Source organism: Perissodus microlepis, chromosome 8, assembly GCF_051167445.1.
Source record: "Perissodus microlepis isolate ML-2025 ecotype Zambia chromosome 8, ASM5116744v1, whole genome shotgun sequence".
Taxonomy (NCBI): domain Eukaryota; kingdom Metazoa; phylum Chordata; class Actinopteri; order Cichliformes; family Cichlidae; genus Perissodus; species Perissodus microlepis.
Window position 1 is genome coordinate 29,278,833 of NC_140468.1, and position 18,935 is coordinate 29,297,767.

Genomic DNA, 18,935 nt, shown 5'->3' on the forward strand with positions numbered 1-18,935 from the left:
AATCACAATGCATTAACACAAAACAACGAAATGCTGGTTTGTCACTGATAGCAGACCTGAAACAGAACAGCTTTATTTGGACTTTCATTATAAAATGTAAAAACAGCAGGCGTCCTGCTTTGCATCAGTGTCTACTCTGTAGTATACAATATTAAGGTATATCTGAACCAAATATCATTTTGACTGTAAACATGTACGTTTGCTCAAACTGGATAAATGTGGCAGGAATGACGCTCGCTTGCAGTAAAAGCTAAGTACAGTTTATCACGTGTACTGTGTGAGCTAAGGACATAAAATGGAAATTTATGACACAAGACCAGGTTCTGATCACAGGACTCTTTCAGCAGCGTTGACCTTCACATGTGGAAGGTCATAGTCACCATGTGCTGGATGTGTGTGAACAGCTGTGTGACTGTGAAACATCTGCAGATGTTTGATGGCTGCCTTGCAGCCTCTGGACTGTTAGGAGTTTTTGAAATCAGTATTTACTCAGACAGCTCTCTCTTCTTCCCCTCAGCCACTGTAAATCCATTCGCTCCATCATTCAGTGAATCCAAAGTTCCTTTTACAAATGCACAGCTGATTCTTATTTTTCATCATGTGAAAACCTTGTTGCTTTCTACTACACTCACTGGAACGTGTGGAAAGTGTTGGCACTAAAAAGTGCGCTGTGTATTTATTAAAAGTAGCAATAAAAAAAGAAAGTAGCACACCACTGAACTGAGCACGTCCTGATGAGATTTGTCATTTCTTAACATTATGTTAGGTATGGTTATTATTTGCTGAGCACTGATCGTCCACGTCAGAATATTCTTCAGCTCTGTGGAGCTATGCCTGGTCCTGCCCAGTGCGGGACCCCTGAGAGAGGCCCTGCTGGCTCATTTCTGGAGGCTGCTGTGGTGTCCCAGAGGAGAACCGTGAATGTACGAGAGGACGGCACTCTGCAAATAGCTGGCTCTGTTGGCCTCATCCTCCCTAATCCTATGGATCTCTGCCTCCTTCAGCCGCAGCTTCTCCAACATGGAAGACATCTCACTCTCTTTGTCCAGAAGAGCCTCCCTGTGGTTACTACTCAGCACTACAAGACGGCAAACCGGAGAGAGAACAGCATGAAAGAGAGCAGCACACAATCAAATCACACTGTTGCTTCCAGACAGTCCTGGCACAAAGACGCAAAGTTTATGTAAAGTTTAAAAGTAACCAGAACAAAACCGGACGGCGAACCTTTAAGCTCTCTTTCCAGAGCGTTGATCTTTTCTTTAAGTGCTCCCTGTGCCGTCCTCTCTGCCTGGAGATGTCCAATCTGCTCCTGCAGCTCCACCCTCACCCGGCTCACCTCAGCCACCTTCTCCTGGTCTTTGCAGCACAGCTCCTGTAAGAGCACAGCACCCCTCATTTATCATTTCAGATTAGGCCAATTTACTTCAGCGTTTCAGGCTCTGACAGTAACTGTTCTAGTCAGTGTACAGATTTGTCCCTGCTCCAACATCTTTAATTCAATTTCAGTTATTTCTCTTTTTAGATTTTATTTAAATTTTAGAACAATTCAAAGCCAATGAAAAAAATCTTTCTATGTGTAGAAACAACTTCTCTTCCAGAGCTCTTGGTGCTGCATTCTGGATTCAGGACAAGGATTAGGAATCAGTCAGAAATATTTTCATTATTTTCAGCTCCACTGTGAGTCAGGAGCTTCCCTTTAGACAATGTTGTTCAGATGAAAGAAGGCAGACTGTTTAATGTTACAGGACAAAAGTTCCTGCAGGCTTCCTCACAGTGTCACTGGAGGTCCACGTCACAGTGTTTACAGACCACATGCCTCTGAAATGGACTCATGAATGAATATAAGTAGCACTTTGCTGATATCTAAGGTTACTTTCATTCATTCATAAGCACGGTGGTGCAGTGGTTAGCACTGCTGCCTCACAGAGTTCGATTCCACCGCCTGGCCGGGCCTTTCTGTGTGGAGCAGGGGTCTCGAACTCCAGGCCTCGAGGGCCGGTGTCCTGCAGTTTTTAGATGTGTCCTTGATCCAACGCAGCTGATTTAAATGGCTAAATGACCTCCTCAACATGTCTTGCAGTTCTCCAGAGGCCTGGTAATGAACTCATCATTAGATTCAGGCGTGTAGACCCAGGGTGAGATCTAAAACCTGCAGGACACCGGCCCTCGAGGCCTGGAGTTCAACACCCCTATATATGGCCTTTGGCTCGGTCTGCTACATCAGTCAACAGCCTGCACAGATGCTTGGCTGTATGCAGCCAACGCTATGGTAGCTGTGCTTTCAGGGCTGCTCCTGTCTTTTGGTTTCCTGTTGACACAAGCTAGCTGTATATCTAGCATCACCGAGGTTTACTGCCTACAAAGAAATGAAGGAGACAAAATCATAACATTGATGTATCATTTATGGAGCTATGCTCGGGTATTAAAGTAGGTGCTTCAGCATCAAGCTAGCACTGCAGCAGAGGAGTGTGCATGAAGGCAGAGGAAATCAGTCAAGATAGCTTGTGTTACAGTAAACCAGTAAGAGCTGTAAACCTCAGAGCAGCAGCGGCACAGGTCAGCTGATCACAGCCTGCAGAGAAAGAAGACCTGCTGCAGCTCACAATAGCAACATGGAGCCAGCACTGCCAGCCTTTGACCCCGACTGTACTCGTTAGGGCTGGGTACCATCACTGATTTCTAGAATCGATTCGATCCACGATTCGATTCAATTCTATTCTATTTGATTCGGGGAAATTTTGCCTCAGTCAGAAATATTATAATTCAGATCATGCATCAGTACATTTCCATATTTTTATATCTATAAAAAGGAAGCTGACACTTGTGAGACTTTATCAAAGGTGTGAGCATCACAGCAGAGGCCTTTGTGTCAAAGTAACTGAGGATAAAACACAGAAAAGCATGAAGGTGATTTTCCTGGCCTGGGATTTTATAAAAATATTCTGCAGTAGATCAAAAAAGAAAGAAAACCATTAATCAACATCTGAACATTACCTGATGTTGCTGAAGTGAAGCAGAGCAAAGTTACAGAGGTTTGATTACAGACACAGCTGAGCGTTTTGCAATTTTGCATAGTTTTTAATAAGTTCAGAAGCCTGTTGAAGAGCAGAAATGAGGCTTTCTTGTAGGAAGTAAATAAAAGGAAAAAAACAGCGGCCGACAGCGCTGTAAACAACTTGTGCGTAATAAGCAAGCGAATAATGCAGAAAACAGATTTTTAGACAGGAAACTACAGAGAGAGAGAGAGAGAGAGAGAGAGAGAGCTGTGCATGAAGTGTGATTTTTATCGTGGTGGAAGCAAAACAGCAAAAGTCAGAGTTGTTGTTTATGTGAAGCGTAGTTTGGATCTTCTTTTGCTGCTGGTTCAGTCAATATTGTTTGGAGAGAGATCAAACTAACAGCTTCAGAATCAGCGCAAAAAGGGCGTAAACACAAAGCTCGACCCGCCGAAACATCAGCATCAGCGAGCTGTCGGCTTTCAGCCACGACCGTGTCCGTGCCGTCGGTGAGAAAGGCGACATCTCAGTGATTCTGATGCGTTGGCGGGTCCGAGCTTTGTGTTTACGTCTCTGTGCAGAATCCGTGTTCCTGCTCTCATTCACTGTTTTAGCTGTTTGGTGGTTGTTGAAATGTTGTGAGGTGTAACCTGAGATTCTGGCGTTTCGGGCAAAATAAAATTATATTTAAAAATCGATTCAGGATTTTAATAAATCGATATCACGTTATCCAAGTAAGAATCGATTTTAATCGATGAATCGATTATAAAAACCCACCTCTAGTACTCATTTCTCTGTTTAAATGTGGAGGCAGAGGTTTTACTTTTATGTGCTAATATTATTTGATTGTAATGATAACAGAGCATGAGCTTCAGTTAGCTTTCCACAAAAGCATCTGGCAGTAATGTCCTTACTCTGAGTACATTTCAGAGCCTGTACTGTTTCACTGTTACTGAGTAACGTTTAACACAAGTATGGAAACACTGTGTGTACTTTAGCCACCTCTGCTGGTGGGTCTTATAGTTAGAGGTGTGGCAGCTGAAACCTGTTCTAGGCCCAAACTCTGCTGTAGATACAGGAGCTACAGTTGGAGTGGTGTTTGTACAACAGGCAGGTGGTGCATCCTGACCTGCTGCAGCTCCTCTATCCTGCGTCGTAGTCCGTCCATCTCGATGCTCTGCTGGCTGTTCTTGGCCTGCAGCTCAGAGATGGTCTGTTTCTGCTGGGAACAGTGCAGCTGGACCTCCTGCAGGGATGAACGCACCGAGCGCAGCTTCTCCTCCAAGGACGACACGTGCTCCTGCTGCTCAGAGGAATCAACACAGAAGGAAATGCTTTCTCAGGTATTAGAGTCCAGCTATTACAGGTGACAGTGGTTTTTAACATTAGGGAAACTTACAATATGATGCAATCCCAATAAGTTGCCCATATTGATTTTGTGATCAGTTGTGTGATAAATCAACAAATCTGTGTAACTAAAGGAGAGAACATTTATTCTAAAAAGGAACCTGTGGAGTCAGTTTGCCTCCTCCAGTTTCTTTGTCTTTGCCACTTCAGCGAGCTTGTGCTCACTGTACGTCAAAATATTCATATATTAAATAAAATATGGTGCAGTTTGCATTTAACCCATTCATGAGGAATGATCACATTCGTCTCTGCCTGATGCTGTGACTGCAGGGTCACTGGAGGTCAAAGCAAAGTAAAAAGAGTTTTTTACTCAGCTTAGAACATTTTCAAGACGCTTGAAAAATTAATTTAAGGACTAAGGTCATTTTTAAGGAGTCTCTGGGAAATCGACCGTCATCAATCCATGTACAAGATTTAGAGATTCACAGACAGCGAGACGCTTCTTCCTGTTTCTGCAGGTCAGCACACAGTGACATTGTACACACACACACACACACACTCCTCGTGCCTATGGTACGACAGCTTTTCTCCATGCCCCTGGTACACTGCGCAGAAGCACTGCCCCCCCCCTCCACACACACACACACAGTGTCGTACACACAGCATGATGACAGTTGGGTCTTTGGGGTTCAGCCACGCTCTGCTTTTCCTCAGAGCTCTGAGTAAATGACTCGTCCTGCTAGTCAAAGACAAAGTGGTGGGTGGAGAAAGAAAAGTACGGCCACCGGAGTGGAGATGCTCGTTCTCCACTCACCACCTTTGAAAACTTAGGTTGTGACTCAGTAAGTGACCAAAGTTTGAACTCACCTCTTCCAAACGCACTTGAGCTCGCACTCTTCCCAGCTCCTCCTCTGCCTGGGCCCTTTCTGCCACAAACGCTGCTTTAGCTTTACTCAGTTCCTGGAACAGATGAGACGACAGATTATCATGAGAAACAGATTCGGGGTGATTTGTTAACTCCCACTCTGGGTGTAGGATTAAGAGTTCCACTTCACTGTCATTTATTCTGTAGAAATGCTCCCAGATTACAGGGAAACTGTTTTATTAAACTATGTGCAGCAGCTGTGGTTTTATCATTGTCCTCTGCAGTACCAAGGTGTCCCATGCTCTCTACAGTCACCTTCAGTTTGGCCTGATAACGGGGAAATTCCCTGGTGCCAAAGAGATGTTTGCTTGTGGATTTGAATAACTGTCTGGAATATACAGTTAGGGAAAGTTGACCCTTCAATCCTTAAATAAACGGAGACTCACAGTCTTTGTCACTGAACCTTAAATATAGTAAAGAAACAAACTTAAATTCAGGCTCCGTGTTAAAGCTCGTACATCCCTGGATTTGTCACTATTCTGATATCATCAACTGACAGCCTTCAGGTAATGTATATATCTTCCATTCACAATATGACAGATCAAAATCAGAGACACTCCAGTTTTGGATCCTTTCGATACTGTCGACCATAATATCCTATCAGAGCGATTAGAACATGCTGCAGGTATTACAGGTACTGCACTGCAGTGGTTTGTATCATATCTATCTAATAGACTCCAGTTTGTGCATGTAAATGGAGAGTCCTCTTCACACACTGAGGTTAATTATGGAGTTCCACAGGGTTCAGTGCTAGGACCAATTCTGTTTACATTATACATGCTTCCCTTAGGCAGCATCATTAGAAGACATAGCATACATTTACACTGCTATGCAGATGACACCCAGCTCTATCTGTCCATGAAGCCAGATGATACAAGAGTGTATCTTATGTGGTATGCCAAGTTCCTCTGTCACAGATTTGGGTGATGTAACACATGGCACGGATCACTTTGATTGTGGTAAACATATAAATACTTGTATGTTGCGTTGCAGTTTGAGTGGTGTGAGCTCTGACCTCCTCCAGCTGTATCCGCTGTCCCTCCAGTTTGAAAATGCGATCCTGCAGGGCCCGCTCACTTTCTTCTAGATGTCGGTTTATATGCTCCACCTTCACAGGAACAAACTTTCAGTAACTGATGTTGTTAAAATGACCCCATCTATTAAAACATTTTGCTCTTATTTTGATTCCCCAACAGCACACCTCTTTCTGCCGGAGACCGTCCATGTCATCGAGGGCTTGCTTGGACCTTCGCTTCTCTGATTCCAAACGGTCTGTCAGACACAGGAAATCTCTGCTGCCGTTCACGTTACAAAAGGACTTTATATGTTCATAGCTGATAACGTTACCTTCAGCCTGTGCTAGTCGCAGCTTGAGCTCAGCTGTGCTGGTGGTCAGCTCCTGCTTCAGCTCAAAGATCAGCTGCTGCTGAGACTTACACCTGCGCTCCATCTCCTCCACCTAACACACACACCAACATCCCAGAGTGCTCACAGTGCAAATACCAAAGTGCAAATGATGTGAAAAGACAGGCCTCGTACGTTATTCTTCAGTTGACCGTTGGTGTCTGTCAGGTTCTGGATGTCTCTGAGGAGTTTTCCCTGTCTCAGTACAGCGTCCTACAGAACGGACGGAAAGAGGTGACAGTAATACACACACAGACACACACGCACGCACACACACACACACACACGTCAGGTGTCGTTGGAAGAAGATCTCCCTCAAATGTGTGACGTGGTCGTACACTCTACTCAAAGTTTTTTGAATTTTGTGCATTAAAACACTACTTAGTAAAAATTCTGTATTAATATAAACTTTACTGTCCGCAGTAGTGTGCGTGCACATAAATGTTCTGGGATATGTGAATTATGTGCAATTTGAAATCAACTCGTTTGTAGAGTGAGTTTGGTTTGCGGGTGAAGTCAGAGTTTGGGTTCTCATCAGTTCAGCAGCTGCTGGTTTGTGGACTGAAACTTCTACTGCTGTATAACTGCTGCTGTTTCAGGTGTGGATGCTCCGCTAACACCTGCCCACAGCAGGAATGTGAAGACTCTATAGGCGGGACAGACCTGCTGTCGCTTCAGCCTATCGATGCAGCCACAGAATACTCTGGATGACAGAAGGAGGTGATATGTCCGTCTGTGCCAGTCCTCCTCAGCCACCTTAGGAAGAGGAGCCACTGTCTTGCTGTTTTGTGAGCAGCAAACATCATCACTAACGTTTATTCTCACAAGCTGAAGCAGCTGACTCTCTCCACCTCAGGCCCTCTATGTGATGCGGTCATGCAGCCACTTTTAAAGCAGGACTGGATCCATTATTCCTTACAAACCAGTGTCAAAGCTAACTGCAGTGTTGGGTTTGCAGCAGCACTATAACACCATCTGCTCTGCATGATGTTATTATGTTTTAGTATTGCTGGATTTGTCTGCTGACTCTGTGACCTCATCGGCCACGTAGCATGTACATGCCGGTCATGTGTTTCAGCTTGTTTATGAGTGTCCTACCATTTAAAGGTAAAGCTGCCATCACTCTGTACCTCGTGCTCTTTCTTCCTCTCTTTGCTGTGTTGTTCCCTCTGTTCTTCTTTCTCAGCTTTCAGTCGAGACAGCAGCTCTCCCATGTTTTGGTTTTTCTGCTCAGAGAGTGCGAGGGCAGCTTCTGTCATCTGCAGCCTGCACAACAACAGATGATGCTGTTAAACGCATGTTTGAGGCCCCGGTTACACTGATCTTTAATCTCTGACTACCAAACTCTAATCAGCTAATCCTTTGTCCAAACTGACGTCTGTGCCAAGTCTCGAGACATTCCTGCAAACTTCCTCAGAATGACATCGCTATCAGGAAAATAGGACAAACAAAGAACTTCTATCATGTTTGGATACTGGAAACCATAATCGTCATCGATCATCCCAGTGTCCTAACGCATCAGCGCTTCTGCATTTGCAGAGTGGCTCATAATAAAGGTGTTGGTTAGAAGGAGAGGAGGGCTGGACTCCCTCTTGTTTCTCTTGTTCTCTGCGGGTAAAATTCCCTCTTTGGCAGAAATAACTCCTCTGCCTTTTGCATAACTGTCCACCGCTCTCCTCAGCTTGCTGACTTTTTTGGCCGTGGCTTCATGCAAAAATTCTTCAGTTGCAAGATGTCTGGGGGCATTTTTGCATGTACTGTGTTTTTCCAGATGTATCCACAGCATTTGAAAGCTGTGACCTTGAAGTAAGTCAGAACCCTGCGTTTCTGCTAGATTGTAAACGTCCATCCACCGTCTGACTGAGCATCCCAGAAAAGTCCCTCTAGCTACTCTGTAACCATCTCAGATCAAATCCAGGCAGTTATTTGGACAACGATCACTTCAGTGCTCAGTGGGACTCAAACCCACGCGTCAAAAACAAACAACATTCTGTGACTCTGTAACAAAGTATATGTAAACAGCTTTCCTGTGACACGTTACTCCACACCTGCTGGGCACACATACAGTTTAACAGCATTACAACCTATTGTTCACACGCGGCAACACGACATGACTGGCTAACTGGGGGAGGGGCTTAGAACTCTCCGTGGATTTCAGCATTTTTTTGAGCGCCAAGTCTCCTGATATAAAGTGATCCTCGTGCTTTCTTCTTGTATGTCTGCAACAGCCACATATACGAGCAGCTGTCTTCTCACACAGCTGTTTACTGGACGAGGACTGACGGAGGAGGAAACGATTACTTTGCGGTGAGAGAGTTGACAGCGGACTTTCTCTCGTTCAGAGCTTCCTGAAGTTGGCCGATCTGACTGGAGGTTGACCTGACGACAGAGAGAAAGTCACAGAATCATAAGAGGATGCAGGTGTCTCCACACACCATCTTCCAGGCTATTGGCCAATGGCCACAGAGTCACCGCTCACCTACTGGAGCGTCCCATCTCGTCCCTCTGCCTGTCTATGGTCTCCATCAGGCTTAGGAACTGAAACAAAAGTTAGAAATAAAAAACTGTATTTAATCTGAGTAGGTTATCTGGACATTTTGACCCCCACTGGGCATTACTGTGGTTCATTATGAAATATCTGACTACACATTAAAAATTTGTGTAGACAACCGTGAAGATATCAGACTCCCTCAACCCTCGCTCCACCATTATCAGCTTAGTCCAAACGTTAACCTGATTTGTACCAATATGTGTGTCTTGGCTATTTATGGGATTCACTTTGATATGGACACTGAGCTGGAACTAGGCTGTGTGTCCACTATGTGATGAGAAACAGCTGCACTCACCTCTCGAGTGCAAATTGCTTTTTGACATTGATCTGTTTGCATTTGTCTTTTGGAAAAGTAAATAAAGGTGCATCACTACACAGAAAATAAACCATTACAGAATCCATCCTGTGGTCTGTAGATCTGTGGATCTGTAATCACAGTGGGCTATAGCTACAAGAGTGCATGCACTGGGATTTCCTACTGGTGGTGCAAGTGCTGGGAGGATCAGAAGTCCCGTATTCAGACAGGTTGTAGACTTCTGATCGCTTCTCTGGGAGAAATGTTTCTTGGAGGTGAATGGCTGACCTGTGGTGTCTGCAGTTCGGGAATGCGAGGTTACCTGCCGGCCCTTCTCCTCCTTCAGTGTTTGAATCTCCTTGCTGAGGACCTGTGTGCGGCTGCGACTCTCCCTCAGGGTGGACCGCCTGTCTGAGTTGTGCCCTGTGGCCTGCTCTGAAAGGTAAAGATGGCTCTCAGCGTGACCATGTTATAGTAACGCTAACAAAGCCATACTGCTAGCGTTACGACCTCAGGTAGGACTTACCGAGAGCTTTCAGCGTGTCACTGGGAATGTTGTTCCCAGCCATCTCCAGCTGCACTATGCTCTTGTTGTTCTGAAGTGCCTCCAGCATGGACCTGCCTCCCAGCAGACCAATATTGTTCCACCTCAGATCTGATAGAGGTAAGAGGAGTTAGCATGGACCATCTGCTGATGACAACAGCAGCCTCTACAACCTAAACTTATGATGCTGCCTTACGACGGAGGCTGCTCTTAAAAGCTGTTCTCTACCAAACAACACGGTACATGACGTTAACCAGTTAGAGTCACCTAGAACTTCCAGTGTGCTGTTGCGTTTGAGTGCCAGAGCGAGCTCCGACGCTCCATGGTGGTTGATTTGATTGTTGCGCAGGTCCAGCTGCGTCAGCGCGCAGTTGGAAACTAAACCGCTGCAGAAGAGCGAGAAAGCTTCGTCCCACACGCCCAACGCATTCCACTCCAGCACCAGCCTGCAAAAGCCAAACACTGCCAGTTAATTAGGGACACTCTTCAGTACTCACACTATGTGCTGACAGGTTCCTTCAATGATCAGAAATGCGTGATAAGACTGTGCGTTTGGTCACGTTTCTGCTGTCTCTCTGATGGGTTTGTTTTGTTTTCAGTATGATGACCTCCAAGTTCCAGGATATGATGTCCCACACTACAGGCTGTCTGCTCTTACTTTCATGTCATGTGTTTGAAAATCAAACACAAATGCAATATTTTTGTTCACATCTTGGTTGTTTGATTGAAACTCATTGGTGGTGAAATACAAAGTGTCAGAGTGTTTCTCACCAAAAACAGAAGTGACTACAGCGGTTTTTGTGTGGTTAACTCAACTACTAAATATTCTGTGTGATCACTAAAGTGTCTGCGTGTCTCTACACTCAGCCTGCGGGCTTTCACAGGTCTCCTGCTGTTAAAAGACAGCTTACGATCTGTTGTTGTAAACTGGTACTACACAACTATTAACAGCCATAAGGGAAAGGAATGAAATCGTAGTCAGACAGGAAAAGCATGAGTCTTACCTGCGCAGCGTCTTGTTTTGTGCCAACAACTGTCCCAGCACCTCAGCTCCTGATGATCTCAGGTTATTCCCCTGTGAACAATAAAAACACAACCTAAGGACACACAGATATTGTCCAATAAGATAAAACTAGTGTCACCGTGTGTGGAGAGTCTAATTTGGGAGCTGGTACCTTCAGATCCAGGACTTTGACAGTCGTGTTGTCAAACAGTCCACTGAGGAGCACTCTGGCACCTGAGAGTCACACACAGCACAGTGACTAACACACACACAGAATTTTAACCTGCACTCAGCATCCTGAGTCACAATATTTACCAGAGCAGCAAATGTGGTTTATTATGCTAATGAGAAAAAAGATCTATATGAATGTGTTCTATTTCTCTGTTTGTTTGTTGCATTTAAAAAAGACTGCTTGCATTTATCCTTCTAATTCAAGCAGGGCAAACTCTGTAAATGTGAAGATGTGTTCAGGATCAGAACCAAAGGACTTTTTGTTGACAGCAGCTGTGTGATATGTAGCCTAACACACTCGTTCTGATAGTTTTATCAATCATCAGACTGACTAAAGTACATTAAATAGACGTGCCGCAGCAGTGTGACTCGGGCAGGGCCACATCACTGCATCATTGACATCACTGAGCACCATACACTTGCACATACTGTATAATTCTCCACATTACATAAAGACTGTCCTTACGCACCCTCCTCGCTGAGCATGCAGTCACTGAGTGACACCTCAGTAAAGACAATATCCTTATGGAAGGCCTTAGCCAGCACTGAGCAGGTATCTGCAGACAGGCTCTGTCCACTCAGGTCCAGTCTGGAGCCCTGAGCAGACCTGCTCTCCTGGAGCTGAGCTACAACACCCTCCTGAGGCTCCACGCCTCCCTCCTTACACAGACGGAGGTATATCCGCCTGAAATCCTCCATCCAGGCTCTGCAGACTCCTGATCATGTGATGAGCAGAGCTTTCCGTCCTCAGACCAACTGGTGAAAAGAAGGAGAGACAAAAGTTGCTACTGCTGCTATCGATACATGTGCTGTTGATTTTCTATGTATCAAAGATAAATGCATTAATCAATAACGAAAACGCCGAGCTTTCGCTAAATTTAAGAAATGATTGATGATCACACGACACTGAATCAACTGTAACCACTGCAGCGACCAGCCTGCACGGCTGTGTGCATTTAAAGCGTACTGACGTGTATTTTACATGGTAGCTTGTAACAGGCAGAGCCACGCTGAGCAGCCAGTTTTGAATGAAAGTGACGCGAGGAGCTATCTCCACGCGAGTCAGAGGCTCGCGCGGGACAATCAAATCTTAAACCGATGATCAAAGTAAGGAGGTGTTTAAACCGGATTTCGTGACTAGCGATCAAAATAATAATTACAGGTTAAGATAAAAACACAGACCTCCACCAAAACTGTCGTCCTGACAGTTATTGTTGTTGTAGCTCGACCAGCTGACAGAAAAAGGAAACCAGGGCACAGAGTAACTAGGAAGTGTTTGACGCAAAGCATTTTGGTCAACGTAGTTTCGAAAAAACAAGTCTTTATTTATCTATCTGTTTGTTGGTTTTTATCAGGCCTGATCTGTGTGAGGATGAGCTAAGACTGCCTATAATACTGTTTAAACAGATCGTCAAAAACAGAAGGTTGTTAAGCGTCGTGTTGTTTAATAATGTTATTCATGCAGAAGGAAGACGGAGTTTTTGCTCAACCAGCAGGGGGCAGTAAAGACAACAACGGGTCGCATAGTTGCCACTGAGGGTAAAAGAAGAAGATGGACATTAGCCAAAGAAAAGAGAAACGAGCATGGCCGGGAGCGTCAGTAACACCGTCCCTGCGATAACTAGTTCTTTGTCGCAACTACAGGCTTTAAACGGATTGTTTGCGATATATAAAAAACAAGGGCCGACCTCCGCGGACGTGTTAAATGTACTCAAGGAAGCTTTGCTCAAGGGTAACGGGACCAAACAGCAGCAGGACGTTCAGCCCGGTGTTTGCGGAAAGCTGACCGTAAACCGTTTGTGTCGCTTTATCTTTCAGAAGCGGGAGTCAAAAATCCAAACCCGCGGAAGAGGAAGAACCAGAGCCTGAAGATGGGACACGGAGGGACGCTGGACAGCGCTGCCAGCGGGGTGCTGGGTAAGCGGCTAGGCTAGCGTTCACGTCCCGGTGCTGGGCCACGTGCGACTGTTGTCATTCCTGCCCTGGGAGGAGGGGGTCAGTCCCACCCTCCGTGTTTACTGTTATTATCGGTAAAGCACCGACAGGGCCCGACCTTCAGGGCTGCTCCATATCACCCCAGTCTGATTCAGTCATGCATGTCTGGGGGCGTTTTGTGCTGAACTGCAGAGTTCACTATTAAGATCAAATTGATTTATGTTGATAACAATCTCAAATTCCCGAGATACACTGTCGTTTGTCTAGAAGTTGTTTTTTCAATACTTTAACATTTTTCTGTAACAGGTGCATTTTCTTTTCTTTTGCACATTTTTCTTCCCACGCGTGTCCTGGGAAAGTCCGCGACATCGTGACTCCTGCATTTTCTATGACAACATGCTTGCTATTTTTCTATGGATAAAATATAGTAAAATCATGAAATCTGATCTTCTTATTGTTTTGATATAAAGCTATATTCCTCATAAGCAGTGTACCCCTGGTGCTGGCCCGTCATCCTCTATGAAGAGTGGAATGGTCCAGATGACACACCTGTGCAGGTGTGGAGATGTGTAGGAGCGAGGCCGGTGGACTTTTTAACACAACCTTGGAGAGGTGTACTGATATCACAGATGATGTTCAGGCAGCACCTCCACACTCCTGTCTTTCCTTCTCTCTCACTTCCATCAAGGTGCCAGTGGAAACAGCTTCAGTGTCTGTGGGCACCTCGTTAGAGCTATCAGGTGTTTTTTCCTGCATTTCTACAGTGTAGAACAGGCTGTCCCAGGTTGTCAGTGTCCCATTTGTCTAACTCTGAGCTGCTTTATCAGCAGTCACACCATCTTTAAGTGGCACAGTTCCACTGGCAGCCATACAAGCCCATAATGCTGCTTCCAGCATGTTTGACAATGCTTCATTTCCTTCTGCATACTTTTTGTCTTCCCATCGTTTTTGTACAAATTTATCTCAGTTTCACCTGATAAAAGTGTTTTTTTTCTCCAGAACTGTGTCTTTTAAATGTTTCCTGGCAGATGTAGTCCGGCCTTCTTGGTCTTGAGTGTAACCAGTGGTTTGCACCATGGCGTAGGTTTTAGCAATGACAGGCCGAGCTCCTCAACTGTTTTTGGGACTTGAGTCGATGTTGTGTCAGGATTTTTATTTCTTCAAATGAAGAATTCATTTAAATTTTCTTCAGTGTTTTTGGGCCTTTAGGTGTTTCTGGGCGGCCCGTGCTTTCCATCTTTTTAAGAATGGACTACATTGATAATTTGCTCTCTGATAGCTGTATTTTGTTTTTGTGCTTTTAAATCAATGACGGCCTCCTTCAAATGCAAGTTAAACCACTGTCATTGAACAATGATGTTATAGGACTTGATTTTCCTTATAACTTATGAGCCCAACTGTAGTTCTTATCTTTATTAAAGTGTTTTATAAAGCACCTATGCAGCTAAAAGTGCAGAAGTCTGGTCCATTGACTCCAGTTAGCAGAGATGAACCTACCAGACAACCCTGCTGATTGTGCTGGCACGTCTGGCAAAGTGGCCACACCCATAATTTTAGGAAAAATTAATTCACTGTGGTTGAATTAAATGGTCTGTATTTGTATAGCGCTTTTCTAGTCCCTAAGGACCCCAAAGCGCTTTACACATCCAGTCATCCACACATTCACACACTGGTGATGGCAGCTACATTGTAGCCACAGCCGCCCTGGGGCGCACTGACAGAGGCGAGGCTGCCGGACACTGGCGCCACCGGGCCCTCTGACCACCACCAGTAGGCAACGGGTGAAGTGTCTCGCCCAAGGAAGACTGCTTTTAACCAGCATGGCTGCTACAACATCCTGCAGCACGATGCCATGTTGTCTGATTTGCGCACGCCTCCACCTCATCCGTAAGCATAAGAAAAGCTGTTCAGTCAGGTGATGTTGGGTCAGTCTGAGGGAAAAGCAGCCGCTTCACTGCTGCTTGCAAAGTCCCAGGTGATGATGTCATGAAGAAGGGAATAAAGGTTGTTATCAACTTAACAAAGCACAAAGATGAACACTAAATATAAATGTTTCAGTATATTCTGAGTTTGGTGAACTTTGATTAGATGAATGAATTAAAAGTGAGTTCAGTGAACATTTCAACCTGTAGGGGGCGCTAGCAGGACTTTAATCATTGGACTCTCTTTGTTTCAGTTGTTGGTGTTGGGAACGGCACCAAAATGCTCAGCACAATGTTGACTGGGTCAAAGGTCAGTTTGCTTCACTGCTGTTTGAACTAAACTAAAATGTGCATTAAACCATGACGTCTGGTGAAAAGTGCGAGGCACCGTGCATTAATGCAGGTTAGAGCTGCACTGCTGTGCCTGTCTGATTGTTCTTTATTGTGCATGCTGACGAGCACAGCCAAGCTCTGACTGCTGCTCTGACTCTAACGTATGTCGTTACCTGGATGAAGCCAAACATGTTGGTTTAACAGATGCACACTGACATGTTCCAAATAAAACGACGCGTCCTTCAGTTTGTGTCACAGTGAAGTCCGTTTCCCCATGAACTTCTAGCATTGTGTCGATACGTGCTGATTGGTTTGTTCCTGCTTTCATGGTAGCAGATCTAACAGGTACTAACGAGCTGTTAGAAACCACAACACAAACCTCTGTGTGTGTAGAAGAAGCACTTTTTTTAGGTACAAGTACACATGCAAATATATTGATAAGGACATTGTGTAGCGTGTATGCAATACAGCTTCTCAACAGACTCGAACGCCTCGTGAACTTTAGATGTCTGCGATGACAAGTGCATGAATGATTCCTGTAACTTGTTAACTGTGGATGAACTTGGTGTTTCTTTTAAGGGGAAACACAAACGTGACACATGTTGTGTGTTTTTCAGAAATATGTTGCCGTTGGAGAGTTTGGAAAAGCAACAGACACTCTTGATGCCACCGGCAGCGTGACTCTGGAGAAAGGTTTTGGTAAATGGTGTAAATCCGTTCATTCGATCTTTCAGATCCATCGACACAGCAGGATAATCTGCAAACTTCGGCTTCTCCTTTACCGTCTGTCTCTCAGTGAGTCATGTTTTCATACATTTTCCTCTCTAGAACACATAACCAGGCTGGACGTCGAGGAAAAGCTGAAAGCTTTCACTGGTGACATCATGCAAGTGCCTCCGCTGTGAGTACGGCTTCTGGGAGTCAACATCCAAACGTCTGAAGCATTAATTAGATCAAACGAAACGTTTATTTCTTAAGATGAAATCTTCTTTTACATAAAACGAAACCTAAAACTTTTCAGAGCAGCAGCTCAGGACTTCACGTCCTCTGTTACTGTGCTTGTTTGGGATGGTGTTGGATTTGATGGTAGATGTATAAACGTCGGGTTCATGTGAGTTTCCTTTTTGGGGGTTGCAGTCGTTTAGTGGCTCCGTGGTGCAGTGGTTCGATGCTTACCTTACATGAAGGTGCATGAATTGAACTCAGAGGCGCGATGACGGCTTTGGACGGTTCATCTTCGATGTGAATTTCCAGCTTTATCACAGACGCTTCCAGGAATGTGCCAGGTTGGCTGATGCAGCAGGAAAATTCAAATCAGGGAACCACAAAATGACTGTGATTGTTAAAATAGGCCTACATATCCATGTGTGGAGAAACTGTTTCCATTTTCTGAGGGACATTAGCCGTGTCATCATTTTGAGTCTACACAAGCAAAGATGAGAATCAGAAAAGGTTTTATTGCCAAATGTTGAGCAGGTTTACAACATTAGGAAATGAAGGCAAACGCTTAAATAAACATAAAAATGAAAAGTGCTAAGCAGATTAATATATACATGTGTGCAAAACTGGAACAGATGCAGAGAAGTATGGGGCCATGTGTTTGGGGTGGGACCAGTCTTATGGTTACTGTTCATGAGTCCAACAGCAGAGGAGAAGAAACTGTTCTGGTGCGAATGGACCGGAGCCTCCTGCCTGAGGGGAGCAGGTCAAACAGACTGAGTCCAGGGTGAGAAGGGTCAGCTGTGATCCCAGCTGCACGCCCCAGTGTGCTGGAGGTGCACAGGCCCTGCAGAGATGGGAGTCTGCAGCCAATCGCCTTCACAGCAGAGCGCACAACGCGCTGCAGTAGACGCCAGAGGCTTCAACAAGTGGCTGAACTGAAACCAGTTTTCTTTGAATGTGCAGCCAGTTTGATGGCATGTTACAGGTTAATGATATGATCAAAGAGCCGTAATGACTAATTGTTGTAAAGGCTAAGAAGTGATGTGTGGGCTCACTGAGGGCGGAGTGTGGACCCAGTTCTGTGTGAAGATGCTCTGAGATCTAAATGTCCAGCTGCAGTAAACTGATTGTGTGTCCTTTAATGCCGTTCATGTCCCCTGGGAGAATGAATGAAAGGCCTCTCAATGGTCCAGCTTTCAGAGTTCTTTAAACATTTGAGGGTTTTTTGTCTTATTAATGTAGCGCAGTGACCTATGAAGCCTCTGGAGGTGACTGTTTGCTCACTGCCTCTACTGCAGTGCTGATTCACACTGATGCAGGGAGCAGTGCCTTTGTGTCATTATACATGGAGTTCATATAAAAACAGTTCTTAGTGCTAAATGTGTGTATTTTTTAACTAACTCTTTTCTTATAATCGTTTTAGATACTCGGCATTAAAAAAGGATGGCCAACGTCTGTCTGTCCTGCTGAAGAAGGGTCACAAGGTGGATGCCAAACCGGCCAGGCCAGTCACGGTGTACAACCTGACCCTGCAGGAGTTCAAGCCTCCTCTCTTCACTCTGGGTTCGACACGTTGCATCACACAGCGACTCCTCTCAAACAGGCTTTTAGGTGTTGTGTCCTCTTTGGCTGAATGTTTCGCTTCCCTTCGTGTTGCAGATATTGAGTGTGGTGGTGGGTTCTATGTCAGAAGTTTGGTGGATGACCTGGGAAAAGGTGAGACTGCCTTCCACCTGTTTCACCTTTCCATCGACGACATGTTGCTGAGTAACGCTGTCTGTGTGCTGCAGCTCTGTCCTCTTGCGCTCATGTGAAGGAGCTGATCAGAACAAAGCAGGGTCCGTTCACTCTGGAGGAGCACGCCTTACACGAGGAGCAGTGGACGCTGGAACACGTCTTGCGCTCGCTGAAGACCTGCTCAGAGGGAGAGCAGGAGGAGGACCATCCGAAGCCAAAGAAGGTAGTCACCTGACCGGGACCAGGATCCAGAGGGAAGAGGAAGGGGTTTCCTTTCATGTAATGACTGATTTTTGGTTCATACTCTTCAGTTTTAGTTACATGTGTGGTTCAAAGTTTGAACATCATGACACCTTACATTAAAAGTTGTAAAGCAAACAGTTATATAATGAGAAACGTGAGCAAAGGAGACTCAGCAGGTTACTATGTTGCTTGACCTGCACAGATTTGTGAAGAGTAAATAACCTGATCGTAAGACCGGCGAGGAGCTCCGAGGGAACGGCGAGATCAGTGTCTGTGGCACCGAACATCTTCTGTGAAGTTTTTGTTGTAAGTTTAGGATCTGATTTGTTTTTATAGGCTGCCTACACTCAGTTCAGTTCACTGTTGTAAAAATGTCTTTTACAAAGTCTTCCTTGAGTCCTGCTCAGTGCAGTGATGCACATGATTAAGTAAAAAAGCCCCCTGAGCTCGTCCAAACTCACGCGTGGACTGTTATTTCTTTGCTTCTAAGCTTCCCACTACAATGAAGACATCTACAGGTGAAACTC

General features: G+C 45.1%; 2 protein-coding genes across 4 annotated transcripts; one reads left to right on the forward strand and one right to left on the reverse strand.

The window, feature by feature from the left end:
- Positions 1–12: 12 nt before the first annotated feature.
- On the reverse strand, positions 13–12,602 carry lrrc45 (leucine rich repeat containing 45). Its single transcript, XM_084938532.1, has 18 exons — positions 12,479–12,602; positions 11,767–12,052; positions 11,238–11,299; positions 11,067–11,137; positions 10,330–10,508; positions 10,045–10,173; positions 9,841–9,953; positions 9,152–9,210; positions 8,974–9,051; positions 7,803–7,938; positions 6,808–6,885; positions 6,616–6,727; positions 6,470–6,540; positions 6,284–6,376; positions 5,211–5,303; positions 4,126–4,299; positions 1,225–1,372; positions 13–1,078 (listed from the first exon to the last, which is right to left on the reverse strand). Exons 2-18 carry the CDS (start codon positions 11,993–11,995, stop codon positions 879–881), a joined length of 2,025 nt encoding a protein of 674 aa, XP_084794658.1. The 5' UTR covers positions 11,996–12,052; positions 12,479–12,602; the 3' UTR covers positions 13–878.
- Positions 12,603–12,777: 175 nt separating this feature from the next.
- Positions 12,778–18,868, forward strand: trub1 (TruB pseudouridine (psi) synthase family member 1). Of its 3 annotated transcripts, none has more exons than XM_084938535.1 (8): positions 12,778–13,028; positions 13,115–13,213; positions 15,408–15,463; positions 16,104–16,387; positions 17,852–17,991; positions 18,088–18,144; positions 18,219–18,444; positions 18,611–18,868. In XM_084938535.1, exons 1-7 carry the CDS (start codon positions 12,881–12,883, stop codon positions 18,398–18,400), a joined length of 966 nt encoding a protein of 321 aa, XP_084794661.1. In that variant the 5' UTR covers positions 12,778–12,880; the 3' UTR covers positions 18,401–18,444; positions 18,611–18,868. The 3 variants fall into 3 exon arrangements, with proteins under 3 accessions (XP_084794661.1, XP_084794662.1, XP_084794660.1); XM_084938536.1 differs by having other exon boundaries at positions 16,104–16,185; positions 16,315–16,387; positions 18,219–18,868; XM_084938534.1 differs by having other exon boundaries at positions 18,219–18,868.
- Positions 18,869–18,935: the final 67 nt, after the last annotated feature.